The 18,446-nt window shown below is 45.2% G+C and overlaps 1 protein-coding gene across 2 annotated transcripts in view; it reads right to left on the bottom strand.

Annotated features, from left to right (window-relative positions):
• ldlrap1b (low density lipoprotein receptor adaptor protein 1b) overlaps nucleotides 1-18,446 on the bottom strand; it is a 67,342-nt gene that overhangs the window by 29,497 nt on the left and 19,399 nt on the right. For both annotated transcript variants that reach the window (XM_083632507.1, XM_083632508.1), the window contains exons 2-3: nucleotides 7,310-7,452; nucleotides 619-731 (exon numbers count right to left, since the gene is read on the bottom strand). In XM_083632507.1, coding sequence (XP_083488633.1) covers nucleotides 619-731; nucleotides 7,310-7,452 — 256 coding nt within the window. The remainder of the gene's footprint in view (nucleotides 1-618; nucleotides 732-7,309; nucleotides 7,453-18,446) is intronic.

Here is an 18,446-nt window from a genome sequence, read left to right as displayed (position 1 = left end):
TGGGCTGATGGGGGTTAGGGTGCCATGAGCATGCAAGCTGTGGCAGGAAGTAGTTCTGTGTGATCTGTAGGCATTTCCCAGAAAGGACGGGTGTGTGTGTGTGTGTGTGTATGTGTGTGTGTGTGTGTGTGTGTGGGTGTGTTGGAGGCTTGGTGTCAGTAATCACACGTGAGGTGAAGGCTCAGACATACAGCTGTTGCAGTGCTCTCCAGAGAGTTGAGAATGATGAGACACACTGTTGATAGACACACACACACACACAGACAGACATGTTAATAGTCTCTCTCACTCACTCACACTCACACACACACACACACACACACACACACACACACACACACACACACACACACACACACACACACACACACACACACACACACACACACACACACACAGACACTTTTATGTTGCCTGAGAGGACCACACCTCCTCACACGTCCAGCCTTCCAGTGATGGATGAGAACACAGGGGGGAATAACAACTTTTGTTTTATTGCAGGGTATTATATTTTATATTCAAGGACAAACAGAGGAGGGCAGCATTTCATAAGCGGGCCGCCCAGCTGAGTCAGACCGGACAGTGAATGAGTGAGGAGGAGGAGAGAGGATGACTGACCTGTATATGGAGATGTTTTCTATCAGCTGGTTGGAGGCACTGTCGTAAAGGATGATTCCCCGCGGGGAGACTGTTAACGTGACTTTTTGGAGTTTTTTGCCACTGGCTTTAGCCTGGGAGGTATAGGGAAGGGAGAGGGACAAAGAGGTGAGACAAAGGGGTGAGACACAGAGAGTGAGTGAGAGAGATATTAAGCAGCCTGAATTCGCAATGGCTGTGACCACATATGTAAATTTCCTCCAAAATGCAGGATGGCAGGGGCAGCCCACGCTACTCTGCCTCTGCCACCCTGCATTTCGACATTTACCCCCCCCCACACACTGCCCCTTTTAACCAATTGGCATGAACACACACACACACACACACACACACACACGTCATCCATGCCAAATTTCAGCCCTCTGCCCCTGCCCTCCTGCATTTTGAAACCCCGCCCCCTTTTCGCCAATTGGCATGAACCCAGACACACACTTTACCTCCATGCAAAATGTCAGTCATTTGCCTCTGCCACCCTGCATTTTGAAATTTGCCCATCCCCCTTTTAGCAAATTAGCATGAATACAAACACAAACCTTTACTCACACACACACTTGACCTCCATGCCAAATTTCAGCCTCCTATGGCTAAAGGGTGTGGAACTTTTTGTGGACCGACCAGCCAACAGAGTGACTTATAGAGCTGGTGGTCGCAGCTAAAAAGACAATCAATCTAGCCACTGAATCAAGCTGCCCATACCATCAATGTGTCAGCATTACATTTATGTGAATTGCAACTCACACTAGTAATTTTTTAATCAGGCCAGCCAATCAAACTCCACTGATGACAGGGCCAGCCAATCAAACTCCACTGATGACAGGGCCAGCCAATCAAACTCCACTGATGACAGGGCTATAGTAAAAGAAAGAAATCAAGTTACCAAGCAAATTTCCTGCCATCAGCCGTTCATCGAATCCAAAGGTCAAACCAGCCCACTTCCCCCACCAATCAAAGGAGAAGTTTAAACATTGAAGACAGGCAGGAACTTTGTGCCAAGCCATTGGCTTGATGCTGAACACTGAGAATATGCATGTGGATCCAGGCTGGTTTGATGCTGAACACTGAGAATATGCATGTGGATCCAGGCTGGTTTGATGCTGAACACTGTGAGAATATGCATGTGGATCCAGGTTGGTTTGATGCTGAACACTGTTAGAAGGCACGGTGGCTCAGTGGTAGAGCTGTCGCCTCACAGTCAGAAGGTCCTGAGTTCGATTCTCGCCTGGGACACTGTGGGCGCTGTGGTTGTGTTCCCCCCCATATCTTCAGTGCCTACTGCCCAGGTGGGGTATCTCGTCGTAAGGGCCTTTCTGTCTGTGTGGAGTTTGCATGTTCTCCCCGTGCTCCCCCAGGGGGTTCCTCTGTATATAACCCCCCCCCCCCCACTAAAAACATGCAGAAGATCAGATCGTCATCGTCATCCGACCAGTGACGACAACACCCGAAGTTGGTCCCCGGGCGCTGTACGAGAAAGCGACCGACCACTGCTCCTGGCCTGCCCCCCAGAGGAAAGGACAAGCCAGGATGGGTTAAATGCAGAGGACAAATTTCACCGGCCACCGTCAGCATGAGTGTGTTTGTGGCCAGGCATGTGTTGATGTGTGATCGTGTGACAATAAAAGACGGGCTTGTCCGTCTGAAATCGTTTTTTTAAATCGAATATGCATGTGGATCCAGGCTGGTTTGATGCTGAACACTGAGAATATGCATGTGGATCCAGGCTGATTTGATGCTGAACACTGTGAGAATATGCATGTGGATCCAGGCTGATTTGATGCTGAACACTGAGAATATGCATGTAGATCCAGGCTGGTTTGATGCTGAACACTGAGAATATGCATGTAGATCCAGGCTGGTTTGATGCTGAACACTGTGAGAATATGCATGTGGATCCAGGCTGGTTTGATGCTGAACACTGTGAGAATATGCATGTGGATCCAGGCTGTTTTGATGCTGAACACTGTGAGAATATACATGTGGATCCAGGCTGTTTTGATGCTGAACACTGTGAGAATATGCATGTGGATCCAGGCTGGTTTGATGCTGAACACTGTGAGAATATACATGTGGATCCAGGCTGGTTTGATGCTGAACACTGTGAGAATATGCATGTGGATCCAGGCTGGTTTGATGCTGAACACTGTTAGAATATGCATGTGGATCCAGGCTGTTTTGATGCTGAACACTGAGAATATGCATGTGGATCCAGACTGTTTTGATGCTGAACACTGAGAATATGCATGTGGATCCAGGCTGTTTTGATGCTGAACACTGAGAATATGCATGTGGATCCAGGCTGTTTTGATGGTGAACACTGTGAGAATATGCATGTGGATCCAGGCTGGCTTGATGCTGAACACTGAGAATATGCATGTGGATCCAGGCTGTTTTGATGCTGAACACTGTGAGAATATGCATGTGGATCCAGGCTGTTTTGATGCTGAACACTGAGAATATGCATGTGGATCCAGGCTGGTTTGATGCTGAACACTGAGAATATGCATGTGGATCCAGGCTGGTTTGATGCTGAACACTGAGAATATGCATGTGGATCCAGGCTGGTTTGATGCTGAACACTGAGAATATGCATGTGGATCCAGGCTGGCTTGATGCTGAACACTGTTAGAATATGAATGTGGATCCAGGCTGGTTTGATGCTGAACACTGAGAATATGCATGTGGATCCAGGCTGGTTTGATGCTGAACACTGAGAATATGCATGTGGATCCAGGCTGGTTTGATGCTGAACACTGAGAATATGCATGTGGATCCAGGCTGGTTTGATGCTGAACACTGAGAATATGCATGTGGATCCAGGCTGGTTTGATGCTGAACACTGAGAATATGCATGTGGATCCAGGCTGGTTTGATGCTGAACACTGAGAATATGCATGTGGATCCAGGCTGGCTTGATGCTGAACACTGTTAGAATATGCATGTGGATCCAGGCTGGTTTGATGCTGAACACTGTTAGAATATGCATGTGGATCCAGGCTGGTTTGATGCTGAACACTGTGAGAATATGCATGTGGATCCAGGCTGGTTTGATGCTGAACACTGTTAGAATATGCATGTGGATCCAGGCTGGTTTGATGCTGAACACTGTTAGAATATGCATGTGGATCCAGGCTGGTTTGATGCTGAACACTGTGAGAATATGCATGTGGATCCAGGCTGGTTTGATGCTGAACACTGTTAGAATATGCATGTGGATCCAGGCTGGTTTGATGCTGAACACTGTGAGAATATGCATGTGGATCCAGGCTGGTTTGATGCTGAACACTGTTAGAATATGCATGTGGATCCAGGCTGGTTTGATGCTGAACACTGTGAGAATATGCATGTGGATCCAGGCTGGTTTGATGCTGAACACTGTGAGAATATGCATGTGGATCCAGGCTGGTTTGATGCTGAACACTGTTAGAATATGCATGTGGATCCAGGCTGGTTTGATGCTGAACACTGTGAGAATATGCATGTGGATCCAGGCTGGCTTGATGCTGAACACTGTGAGAATATGCATGTGGATCCAGGCTGGTTTGATGCTGAACACTGTGAGAATATGCATGTGGATCCAGGCTGGCTTGATGCTGAACACTGTTAGAATATGCATGTGGATCCAGGCTGGCTTGATGCTGAACACTGTTAGAATATGCATGTGGATCCAGGCTGGTTTGATGCTGAACACTGTGAGAATATGCATGCAGCCACAGCCTCTGCACAGCACCCAGCAGCTGTTTTGAATCCAAAAACACCAACGCACACAAACACAATGTGATGAAAGATACTTAGGGAAAGAAAACTGGTGATATGGGAAAACAAGTGTGTGAGTCAACTTAAAGGAACACTCTGCCGATTCATTCATGCACACATGACATCACTGGTCTTAACTCAAATTAACTCCGAGTAGCTGTCAAACTAAATGAATGCCTACAAAACTGTTATTTTTCAGATATACTGTACTACTGACTTTGTTAGTTTTCAGATATACTACTGTACTACTGATTTTGTTAGTTTTCAGATATACTACTGTACTACTGATTTTGTTAGTTTTCAGATATACTGTACTACTGATCTTGTTAGTTTTCAGATATACTACTGTACTACTGATTTTGTTAGTTTTCAGATATACTGTACTACTGATTTTGTTAGTTTTCAGATATACTACTGTACTACTGATTTTGTTAGTTTTCAGATATACTACTGTACTACTGATTTTGTTAGTTTTCAGATATACTGTACTACTGATCTTGTTAGTTTTCAGATATACTACTGTACTACTGATTTTGTTAGTTTTCAGATATACTGTACTACTGATCTTGTTAGTTTTCAGATATACTGTACTACTGATTTTGTTAGTTTTCAGATATACTACTGTACTACTGATTTTGTTAGTTTTCAGATATACTACTGTACTACTGATTTTGTTAGTTTTCAGATATACTGTACTACTGATCTTGTTAGTTTTCAGATATACTACTGTACTACTGATTTTGTTAGTTTTCAGATATACTGTACTACTGATCTTGTTAGTTTTCAGATATACTGTACTACTGATTTTGTTAGTTTTCAGATATACTACTGTACTACTGATTTTGTTAGTTTTCAGATATACTACTGTACTACTGATTTTGTTAGTTTTCAGATATACTACTGTACTACTGATTTTGTTAGTTTTCAGATATACTGTACTACTGATCTTGTTAGTTTTCAGATATACTGTACTACTGATCTTGTAATGATATAAAGCTGGTTGAAAATCAGCAGAGAGTGTTCCTTTAAGAGACTTCTACACTTGAAGCATTTGTCCCAGGCTGTAACTACGGCCTTGTACAGCATTACTTTACATCAATTCAGCCTATTATACAAGGCGACAGGTTAAAGAATGGCCCATTCAGCAGCCTCGCATCCTATTGAGAGGGACATCAAGGGCAGCTAAACAGATTAGGCCCAATCAGAGTCTCTCCCTCTCTCTCTCCATACTGTCACCGTGTCTTGAGTCCCACCATTCTGCTGCCTCTAACTTCATTAGCTGCCAAGCTGCCACATCCAATAACAATAAGCTTCTTTCCAGCATGACAAAGCTGGCCCAGCCTTATAGTGAGCAGCGGTGCGCAGCCTTAGGGCCTGTGTCCACCTAGCGTCTTTTCCTCAGGTCCAGCGTCTTTTTTCAGTTGTTTCCAATGGGGGGAGAGCGTATGCCGGCGCACACGGACGTGTAGAGAAAGTGCGCTGCACCCAGCGTATATTTTCAGAGCGCTCCGCCGTTTTTGTGCGCCGGCTCCCAGCGCTTCCAGCTGAGAATAATTTAACTTTTCAGAAAGACGCTGGTGTCGGGTGCTCCTTTTCTGGCAACTAATCATATGGAGAAACTATCGCAACAGAGACAGAAAGGCTCAATTGTGGGAGCAGATTGGCTAAACACTTAATATTTCTGGTGAGTGTTGTGCTTATTGCTTTTAATAATGTAGCCTACCTGTGTTGTTAGCTTGCTAGCTGTCAGCTATCAAGCTACTACCGCACTGAACTAACGTTAGTTTCAGAGTGCTTCCTTGTATATTGTGCGCTGGGATCAGCGCTCCCCAGCGCACTCCCAGCGTTTAACAGTCAGGAAAAGACGCTAGGTGGACACAGGCCCTTATAGTGAGCAGCGGTGCCGAGCCTTATAGTGAGCAGCGGTGCCCTGCCTTATAGTGAGCAGCCATGCCCCCAGCCTTATAGTGAGCAGCCGTGCCCCCAGCTTTATAGTGAGCAGCCGTGCCCCCAGCCTTATAGTGAGCAGCCGTGCCCCCAGCCTTATAGTGAGCAGTGGTGCCCAGCCTTATAGTGAGCAGCGGTGCCCTGCCTTATAGTGAGCAGCCGTGCCCCCAGCTTTATAGTGAGCAGCCGTGCCCCCAGCCTTATAGTGAGCAGCCGTGCCCCCAGCCTTATAGTGAGCAGTGGTGCCCAGCCTTATAGTGAGCAGCGGTGTCCAAACTAATTGTATCCTCCTTCAAATGCCAGCCTGGGCCTCAGGGAGAAGCAGGCAGCCGGCCAGTGGCTTCTAACCGCGGTGCCAGTCGGGTCACAACAGGACAAAACACCTGGATGACTGTGATTCTCAAGTGATGGAGGAGTTGAAATGGAAAAAGATATTACCACTAAGTGTGCACTTGAGAGAAGCTCATTTTCTGGGAATGGTTATGTTCTTTTTTAGTAGTTTTTGAGTATGTTTTGACAAGAGGTTTTTGGGCGTTCTGTGTTTGAGCTATTGAAGTATTCAAGTAGGTGTGCGTGTTTGGGCAGCCGTATACATGAGCAATCAAAAGCTTGAACACCACACTTTTCTTTATTTTTGTTCTTTTCCACATTAGATTCTTTAAAAGTAGCGACCTTTTGCCTTGATACAAAGGCTTTGGAAAGAAATTCATACATGTGCATCGATTTTCCTATTTATATTTGTATACAAAAAAATCCAAGCATTTAAGCATAAGCCTTTAGATCAAAATGGCTTTAAGATTATGGAAAAACGTGCATTCAATCCGGTGTGTCCAAACTTTTGGCTGCTATGTTTGTGCGTGTATGAGTATTCACATGTGTTTGTGTGTGTGTGTGTGTGTGTGTGTGTGTGTGTGTGTGTGTGTGTGTGTGTGTGTGTGTGTGTGTTGTCTCTCACCGTAGCCACTATCCTCTTGACAGCGGCTGCAGACAGCTCCTCTCCTTTGGGCTGCTCGACCATCGTGACCCCCAGATATTTGAGCTGGAACACCATGCCCTCCAGAAGGGTTTCCCTCGTGTCCGTCCAGTTCTCTGGAAGCTCTGCAGAGACGAGACACGCATCGCTAACATCTCTGCTCACATGACATTTCAACCTCTCTACATGTAAGGCAGGCTCTGCACTTCTCCTGTCAGGCCAGAGTCATTTCAACCTCTCTACATGTAAGGCAGGCTCTGCACTTCTCCTGTCAGGCCAGAGACATTTCAACCTCTCTACATGTAAGGCAGGCTCTGCACTTCTCCTGTCAGGCCAGAGTCATTGCGCCCTAGGCTTGTACCTAGTTAGTACAGCATTCTCTAAGTCCACCATCACGGATGATAAACTCGATTACTACATTAGATATGAATGTAGTCGAACCATGTATTCATGTTAAGGAGGGCATTTTCCTGCGTTTTGGTTGATTAAAGAAAGTTAATTTTGTCTGGAACGGAAGTTTATAATTTTGCAAAATCAACAGCAGATTTTAAAATGTTTTTACTATGGAAAACTAATAGACAAATGGGTGATATATAGGTAGCATCTAGAAACTTAGCTTAGATAAAAGAAAAAGAGTATGAGTATTTTTTACTGGTCAACATAATTATTTTTTTCATTTAAATGTCACCCTACCAAATATTTACATAGAATCGGGTAGTTTTAATTTCAATTTAATTTCACCAATTTGCACCAAGTTTAAAATCCATCATGAAATGCAACAGAACCTGGACATACAAAACTAACTTTGCTACGAGAAAATACTGAAATGATTGTTAGCTACTCCTTTTGCCTCGCAGCCTTGACTGCTGTTTTCTGTTGTCTTTCAACAGTCAAATAGCTGCTGTTCAGTGAACTGTGCTGTAAAATGTAAACAGAGATAGCTAATTAACATAACCTTTCCCTCCATCTGCCCGCCATTCCTCCTGTATCTTTCTGAAGATTGCGAGCTTTGGGCATCAACCATGTTGTCCCTGTTTTCAGCGACAGTATGGTCCAATATGGTTCTCCTCTTGATTTTGACCTCAAACAAATCACAACTAAAAAGAGCAGATAAAACTGCTCCCGACTATTTCCCTTCAAAACTCATTTGCAATTCCACCTTCGACTCCTTGTGAAGTCATTTATAAAATATAATCTCCCTTTAGTCTATGAGACAATGACATTCAGGCACAATCTAATATTGTAATCTCTCTTTTTTTTCCCCAAGAATGAAACACAGAGTGTGTGGTTTTCATTTCCTTTATCAGAAGAATGCTTGGTGAGCAGCTCAAGGGTAATGTCCGCCTCTTCATATCAGTATAAAGATAGCCGGGTGCCTGGTGGTCACAGGACTAGAACACAGGAAGTGCATAAAGCCATGTGTGAGTCAACCTTCCTAAATAATACAATGTCATCGAGTGCTGCAGGCTATTCCAATTATGTGCACGAGCCATAGTAGATCTGCAATGATGAAGAGATTTCAACATTTCAGAGTGCAAGTTCACATGATCACAAGTGGAACTCTTTCGCCAGGATGCCATTTCCTCCCAGAACAAATTCACCAACTTCTCCCTAAAGCTCATAAACGTTTTATACACTTGTCACTGTGTGGAGTGATACTCTGTCTGTTCAAAAGGCCGACCAATAAACATGGCCACACATGTCACCCCCTCCCTCCTGGGTGCGATTCCCCCCCACATGATGGCGAAGGCATGACCCACCCCTCTCTGCCTCTGATTGGCTGACTGCACTCGGCTGCTTCCCAGGCGAACCAGAAGTAATCTCAAACGAGCCTAATATACTTTCATTCAATGTCACGAGAGGCGGGGGGTAAAGTAGGCTACTTCCAAGCATGATTCCTATAGATATTAGTGGTGTGTTTGGTAGACAGCTAACATTCATACTTTATGCAGTTCGTTGTTGCTGCGGCTGAGGGTCAAAGCATTTGAGCATATTAGATCTTACTTTATTATATTGAACGTTACAATTGCAAACCGTATAACTGAGTTATTTAGGCCTATTGCACAGACATATGAATGTGTATTTTTTTCTTCTCATTCTAAATTTCATCACCTTGTTGACTCTGATTATTTAAATTCAAATACAGTACATGTCACTCTTGTGTTACAATGAGCTGAATTAAAGTTCACTGTAAATGCACATTGACCCTGTTTTTATAGCCTATCACCCTTGATCAATTCTCATGAATCTTTATCATCAAAATTGCGGCGGCTGGCTTGACAGTGGTTTCGCAAACGACAGCTCAGTTGACCGCAGTGCCACACACGTGCACTGCCACACACGTGCACTGCCACACACGTGCACTGCCACACACGTGCACTGCCACACATGTGCACTGCCAAGAGTAGCAGCAGCGTTATAGACCAGACTATATTAAAAACATAAACACACAGTGGCGTCTTTCATGCAGGCTAGCAAGCGAAACTGCTGTCTGTCTGACCCACTGAGTCCAGACCAGACCACAGACTGTAGAAAGAGATGCAACGCTAGGCCAATCATAGGCAGAGAGGGGCGGGTCATGCCTTCGCCTAGCCTTCGGCATCATGGGATAAAAATATCGCCTCCTGGGTGGTCTTCATGGCACCCACTGACATTTCCTGTTGATCTGAAGAGGATCCTCCTGTTATAAGGGCGGCCATGTTTTTGTCGAGGAGGGGAGATGTGCAGTCGACTGTAAACGACAAGGAGATTCCACTCACATGCTTTGCTTTCCAATGGGCCCTTCTCACGGGGGCCATTTTGTGTCAAAAAGGCAGGGCAAACACAGGTGCAAGCAAAACACTAATGAGGGTTTCCAACTTAGACTCATGGAAGTTGGAAACCCTGATTAGTGTTTTGCTTGCACCTGTGTTTACCCTGCCTTTTCGACACAAAATGGCCCCTGTGAAAAGTGTCTATGGGTTCATGGCACTGGGTCTCCAAACTAGGGTAAAGCCAAGGAGAATGGTTCTTCGGTTCAACGGTTCAACCCTCTCTCATATTTTATATACCATGTCATGTATCATGTTTATGACAGGTTGTAGTTTATTATACCATGTGGACACTCCAACAAAGGCTTACATTTGTTCCACCATTTATAGCCGGGGTGCTTTACTTCCCTTTGGGGCCCCATGATCTTTTATACAATGTTAACTTCACTTCAAGCTTATTGTCCAAAGCTCTTTGTTTCTACTAACTCAATATACTCAATATACTCGTAATAATCTCATCAAGTTACAATCTCTGGAGCTGCTCCCTTTACAGTGAATGGGAAACAATTAGCAAATTTGGAGATATAGGCTAAGGCTAGTATCAGTCTAGCTAGGTGATTTTACATTTATCTATACTGTATCAATCATTCAAGACTCAAGGTCCAAATGAAAAATGTTAAAAAACAGTAAAAACAGTAAAGGCAGAAAAAACAAAAATACAACATAGCCTTCATAAAACTGCACCAGTGCCTCCACAGAGGTGACTGATATCTGACATCACTACAGCAGGCATTAGCCAGCAGCATGACAATGGCATTGTGTGATAAATTCAGTCGACAGATACATTTAGACATCAGGTTCCTCAACAGTGCCTGGAGAGTGTCAACACCTGCCGTCACAAACATCTCTCCTGCAGAGCTCCATCTAGGTCTCCTCCTGAGCAATATTCTCTTGGCCACCTGAAGCCTCTGCATGCTCGCCCTCCTAGTCTGACCACAAGTGGGCAGTACAGAGCGGTGAGCAGTATGTATCTTTTCTGTTTCGGTTTAAATTATTAATACTCAAATGAAATTAGTCAGAAAAGCAAATGTCGCTGTAAAAGTTCAACGAAAATGTCTAGGAGTCCACAAAGGCAGCTTCAAATTCACTGTCAATGTAACAGCTGCAGGTTAAGTGGGTGATGTTTTTCTAGCATTTGGAGAAAGTTGTTCATGTTCACATTGATTAAACTGTCACAGCAATGAGCAGGAATTCCGTTTTAGGGTGAATTTCCGCTTTAAGGTCTGGGAGTTAAGCAAGCTGGTGGCTGTCAAGGCTAGTCTGATTTGCTAGCATGTCAGTCAGGAGGTTATGCAGTATCTCATGTGAGACCCCACATATGCAATCAGCTAGACAAGGTTACTGAACTTGGAAAGTGCAACATCATCATGACTTTCATGAAATCTGTCAAAACAAAAATCTGACAATGTACAGTTGAAGTTGTTCTGATGCCAGAGACTGGAGAATAGTATTCCTAAGAGAAAGTATCATTCTCCTACCTTGCTGTGTACCCTTGGCCATCGCCTTCCCAGTACATTCGTATTTTCAAAAGGTCCTTGAATGCATTTGCACTTTGTGAGCAGCCTACATGTATCATTTAGCTTGAGAAGCCAGAGGTTTGAGGAATCGGATCAGATAAAGCAGCCATTTAGAGGCAGCAGTGGAGGCTAAACTATCATGTTCCTTTCTTGTCCAGTCCAACCGAGCCAACTCGGAGTGGTTTTGGGAGAATGGGTTTTAATGGTCTAAAAGCAGAACCTAACTAAACTCATACTTAACTGATGGGCGAGTCTGGCAGTCCTGAGGTCAAGCTCTTTGAGATCCTGTACTTACATTAGTGCCTGGCTAAGTTAAGTAGCACACTTACTGTAATGTGACCTGCAGCAAGAAACCACTACCTGCTATTCATGACCTGAATCAAGTTACCAAGTGGACAATGCATGTCCACTATGAGATGATGCCACTTAGGACGTTTGCAGACACTTACATAAAAGGGACAATGTAGACTTAACGGCTACAGTGTCACTTCTAACCTTACATGCGCGCTCATGCTTGCAAAAGCAACAGTGACACTCAGTCCTTTCCAGTGACACTCAGTCCTTTCCAGTGACACTCAGTCCTTTCCAGTGACACTCAGTCCTTTCCAGTGACACTCAGTCCTTTCCAGTGACAGTCCCACTGCCATGTGTTGCAAAGGCTGGATTTCTGACAACTCTATTGAAGTTCAAGAATCAGGGTGGGAATTACATGGAGGCCATGAGGCCATGGCCTCTGTTGCCCCTCCCTCTGGCCGTGATGCTCTGAGATCCCTAAGGCCACCTTGGCAGTGCCCTGCTACCAGCCTGCTACTGTCAGTTGCTTTGAAAGCGTCAGTGGTCTCAGTTTAATGTAGCCTGCCCTATGCAAAGGATGTGTATTTGGCACATTTCAGAAGAATCGCTCTTCATGATGTCAATAGAGCAATGGCCTTTGTACCTGGGCATGTGGCCTTGTGCCCTAAACAATTATGCGACACCGAAGGGCAAATGGCCTTACCCATAAAACAACGAATTTCCCACCCTGTCAGCATGAGCAAAGGCTTAGGAGAGCTGTCATTCACACAACACACACACTGTGACACATAACACACACACACACGCTCCAGACACATAACACACACACACACACACGCTCCAGACACATAACACACACACACGCTCCAGAACACAGCTGCAGAGGCAGACCTGTTCATGGTCCAGCACAGATAGCAGAAGCTAGCCCCTCTCTTTCATCTGTCCATGCTGGCTGGGAGCTACTCTCTCGGGATGACCAGGAGTCGGAGGAATCCCCGCACCTCGAGGTTCTGAGGAAGCTCCTGAAAGACTGTCCAGCTGACGCAGAGACCCCCCTGGGTCAGCTTACCACAAATAGAACAAGTAAACGGATGACAAAACAGAAAACTAAGGATGTAACTCCCTCGCTGTAGCCGTTTAAAGTGAGCCATGAAGCAACAGCTTTCTTCAAAAACTGCCACATTGGCAGTTTAAAGGAGCAGCTCGTGAACCACAGCTATTTTTAGCCTGGTGCATATATACCCAGAGTGCTGCATTGTATGGCTGATAATCCATTTCCATATTGGCCACATTTACATTCACCCCCCCCCCCCCCCCCACCCCCCAACACACACACACACCACCTCCTCCTCCTCCCGCGGTCGCTCTCCGCAGCAGCGGTGGTGATTAAAGCAAACTTCAAAGGCTCCCTGGCTGCGCTGGAGCTCCGGCCGGTCAGCGAGTGCTGCGTCCCGGGCAAATGAGCAGCAGAGAGCGGCCACCGGAGCACAGGTCATGGCTGAGGAAGGAGACGGGATATTGGGGAGGGGGGGGGTTGGTGGGGGGAGGACCACAGCTGCTGCCTTTGCCAACATCAGTAAGCTTTGAGGAGTGAGAGGCTCGTGCTCTTCAAAGGACGCTGCTGTGAATAATGAAGCGGAGGTGTTCATTGGGCTTCTTTGTTCTGGCCACCGCTCTAAAGTCCTGGGAGGGCCAGGTGCCTCTGTGCCGGATCCTCCAGGACACCATTAAAGCGTCGTTTTGACGCAGTGAATATGATGATATATTTAAACTAGGTCACCTATATAGTAGAAATGTGCAATTATTTTTGAAATTGGAGCCCTATGACCAGAGAAAACGGAGAAAACGGCTGTAGTTTCCCCCCATATCGCTCTATGGGGGAATTCTACAACAATGGGAATGCATTGAGCGTGTCACAGAGACTGACAGTGTGTGGCTCACGGACAGCGTAGCACCAAAGACAAAGTTAGCAGAGACAAAGCAGCATATTACTGGGCCTTATTTTCATTGACAAAATGTTTTTCTTCATCAAGTCTGGATAAATAGTCGTTTTCAAAGGACCATAAAACAAACCGCTGGCTGGATGTAGCTGCAAGGTACATGCACTGTTTGCTAAAACCAGCAATGTCTGATATAGGCTAATATTCTGTCACAAAACAAAGTCAGGTTCACTAAAGCACTGTGAAGTTTGTTTGCAGCGTTGGTCTTTTCTATCTGTCCCCCTGACGACCATCACCAGGCGGTCACGCTCCAGCAGCTGGCCGGCTGCAGGACAGGCGTGTCTCTCTGGTCACCCTCTCCTCCACACTCTTCAAAATAAGAATTTATCTCACCCTGCAGCTGTCAACCTTGAAGTAACTCCCAGATGAGACTCTCTGAGATGTGTTTTCTGAATAAAGAATCAGTTATTTCATAGTGTCCAAACAGAATATAGAAATAAGAAAACCTATAGAAAGCGAGAAATCCAAGTTTGCTCCTTTAGTGGGCATCAGCATCATAAAATAGTATACCAACAAAAAGACCCTCAATTCTAAGATCCACCCTAAACACAATCTACATTTTAGTTAGTCCAATAACCTCAGACCATAATAAAGCTATTCATGAACATGAGACACTTTATGACTCAACGAAGAGAGAAGCACTTTCTGGAGATGCTCAAATTACAATTAATTCAAAAGTGACTTGGGGGACTCCGCTCTACTACTTTATTTGATATTGTTAGCGGTTCTGAGCTAGCCTGGTAAACCAGCCGGTCATGTGAACTGACATTGGGCTTTAGCAGAAACTGCAAAGCAGACGAGCCAATCAGCGACTGCGCTCAGTGCCCTGTGATTGACAGCACAAGTTGGCCAATCAGGAACGCCCCTAGCACTGCACTAGCAAAACAATAATGGCCGCCTCCTTGCCTGTCCACCTCGAGGAGCAATGTCAACGTTTGTTGAGTTCTTAAACAGCCATAAAATGCAGTTATTGCAGAAATAGACTCAATAACAACAATTATACCATGGTCTGGGTGAATACTCGATTCTGATTGGCGGCAGGGTGTCCATTAAAAAGTGATAATGTACAGTTGGTAAAGTCGTTCAGCCAAATGGTCTGTTCACCATTCATATCAATGTGCCATAGTTTCAACAGAGTTATCAAGAGAGCAGTTTGAGCTCTATACCCCTGTTAAGGGTTAATATGGCACTTTTGTTAGTTGAGAAAAAAAATGAGTCGGTCAAAGTAAGTATTTAAATCACCCCTGTGTGCTCAGTTTATCAAAAATAACTCTTATTTACAATTTACAATTTACAATTCCCTCTCCTGACAGAAGCCAGCTCTGAGCCATTAACACATTGAGTGCCAGCCACTTTTGGAGAACGGACGCTCCCAGTGCCAGAGTTTCAGAGCGTTTTCAGTTATTTCTCGAGGCCCACAGAATATTGTGTGATATTACTATGTAAACACCGAACACGCACAAAGAACAAGGAGACTCTCTTCTATCATCTGCAAAAAAAAGTTTATTGATCCCATTTTCCGTTCTTTAGTTATGAGCCGGAGAAGATAGCTTGATTTAGCCAAAAACAGCAATTTTTTTCTTGAAGCTGAGATAATGAGCCTTTTGTGAAATTAAACATTTCAAGCACATCATTGACTCTGAAGCTAATATTTTCTGATATAATGACACCTCAAAAATAATTTCCTTCAATAAAAGAGTGAAAACAAAGGAATTTTGTTTGGCCAAATAATATGTTTTAGCTGCAACCAGCAGCGCTGGCCCCTGCGTGCGCAGACCCTACACCTTCTTGCTGGTCTTGATTTACTGCTGGTGGGCATCAGATAGCCTATTCTAGCTTGTTTGCTCTCTATGCATCGAGCCTGCTGCTGCCTGGGTGTGTGTGTACTGTCAATGGTTGTATGCTGTAGTGCCCTGCGTGCCCCACCCCCCTCCTCCTCCGTGGTGGGAGGAGTCGTGTCTCTGCTGCGGTTTGCTCTGAGTTTGATCTGCACTGAAAAGTCCGCTGCTTGCATCCCCCCGCTTTTTTACAGCGTGTCCTCGGCTCCCAGCTGAGAATAATGTAACTTTTCAGAAAGACGCTGGTGTCGCCGTGTCGGCAACTAAATCATATGGATGGACTATCGCAGCGGACACGGATGGGGCTCAATTGTGGCAGCAGATGACTGCTGTTCACAGGCACAGCTAACGTTATGCTTCAAGCATATCGATGCGATTTCCGTATTCCGTTTCCTCATGACTTCTTCTCTCTTTTCTCCTGGCCTTTGTCTAATCGGGAGGGCACTGTCGCCACCTAAGGGTTCTGTAAAATAGGTTAGACACATTCAATAGCTCCCATATTGTAAGAGGCGATGTAAGAGGCCTAGATCGACATCCCCCCGTCAAAATATGAATTTGGAGTTATTGACGCCATTTGGCGTCGCTGGCAGCCTACGGTAAATTTCTCCTGACGCCATTTGGCGTCGCTGGCACTCAATGTGTTAAGTGACGCGCGTGCCTCTGCAAGCTGAGCGGGGGCGAGCTGCGCCCTGTGGGGGTGAGCCGGCCGTTTGAGCTTTATACCACCGTTAACGCTTAATATGGCACTTTTATAAGTTTAGAAAAAAATTGAGTCGGTCAAAGTAACTATTTAGATTACCCCTGAGTGCTCAGTTTATTAAAATAATGGCTATTTAGAAATCTGATTTTCGTTCTGGTCAGCTGACAGAAGCCGGGCTCTCAGCTGTCAACTGTCAAACCCTCTGTTTACAACTTGCAGCAACCAGCAGCAAGCACCTGGGAGAGCGTGCGCTGCCTCTTATCACTGATACAAATCAAGTCAAATAGGAAAAAGACGAGATCAACAAAAAGAAAACAACCAAATGGAGAGTTAACAGCAACACACTGAGAGACGTCCTTGTACAAAACATACCTGGACTCCAACATACTGAAAGCAGATAGTTTTCACTCTGCCTCGCGCCATTTACGTCTTATAAGACCCCGCAGACGTTAACGCAATTCCCTGGAATGCAAGTTTAAACGACCCAGTTACATGGCGTTGCATTCTTAGACATTGCCGTTTTATTTTGTATGTTGTTAGTGTTACATAGGCTACAATTGGCCAAATTATTAGTTAGCTTGACTCTAGAATTGTGCCAGGTGCAGCAGGCACTAAGCGGCCATTTTATCCAATGATAGCCTAATCTTGAGCAGTCGAGAGGACTATTTTGTCTCGCCGGTTCTCAACTCATATTCAAGGTTATGAAAACTAGATTTTGATTGCAAAATGCATGAAAATATAAATTAATGGTCTTGTTTTGTTTCTTTGGCAAGTGACCATGGTATAAGCGGGTTAATGCACTTTGAGGTGTCCATTATCACTTTTTAAGGGACTTCGCGGAAGCTGTGCCTCGGCCCGGTTCTCGCTTCAGCGTCGTCCCTTAAAAAGTGATAATGGACACCTCGTTGTGCATTAACCCTTACTTAAACAAGTACAGGAGTATGCAACAGCGGAGTTTCTAGGTGGAAAATGTGTTTTTGCCGTTCTCCCGAGTGGATTTGGGTTTGACTGGATCCAACGTTGATTGGCTGAAGGAGTTGTCTGTCCACTGCAAACACTGGGTGAAAGCTTCAGGCCAGACGGGAACGAAGAACGAAATGAAATGTGAGTTACCGTAACCGGCTGGTTTACCAGGCTAGTTTTGAACCAGAAAATATTAAGTTATATTCCCCACTTCATGACATGAGCAGTTAGAAACATTGTATACAGCTTTGAGGGAGAGCCGTTTAAAATCACAAACCTAGCCGCATCAAACCAGTCCAAGACAAGACATTTCCCTTTTTGAGCTGAACTCATTTGGGGTTAGTACCATACCATTCTAACTGTCTGCCCTAACCTGTGTCAACCTTCATTTAATACCCAGACACTCACTAAACCCTTTGCTGAGGTGGCAGACTCATTCCCCAGCATGCTGGCGTGCGAAAGTGTGTGTGTGTGTGCGTGTGCGTGTGCGTGTCTGTGTCTGTGTGTGTGTGTGCGCGCGTGTTTGTGTGTGTGTGTGTGTGTGTGTGTGTGTCTGTGTGTGCATGTGTGGGTGTGGGTGTGTGTGTCTGTGTGTGGGCGTGTATGCATGTCTGTGTGTGGGCGTGTATGCGTGTGCACGCGCACGTGTGTGTGTGTGTGTGTGTGTGCGTATATACCAAGGCCTGTAATCAGACAGCCAGTGAAGAGAGTCCATCCCACCATCCCTTCCCTCTGCCCCTGAATCAGACATGTCTCAACAGCACTGGCAGGGCTCGGCCAGCAGAGGAAGAGGCATGTAGCTAGCTAGTAGCTACCTCCTCTCTCAGCACTTCACCTCATCTGAACTGCAGTAAAAGTCTGTCCTCAAATGGCTTCTGTCCCCGTAGTCACACGGTCTAGAAAGAGGATCAAATGCAAACTTATACAACGGATAATTCCAGTCCTTAATTGGGATTGGCTGAGCTGCGTTCGATGCCATTGTAAAATACTCTATAAA

Source organism: Poromitra crassiceps (genome assembly GCF_964638095.1).
Source record: "Poromitra crassiceps genome assembly, chromosome: 3".
NCBI lineage: Eukaryota > Metazoa > Chordata > Actinopteri > Beryciformes > Melamphaidae > Poromitra > Poromitra crassiceps.
This window is presented reverse-complemented; position numbering and strand designations above follow the sequence as displayed.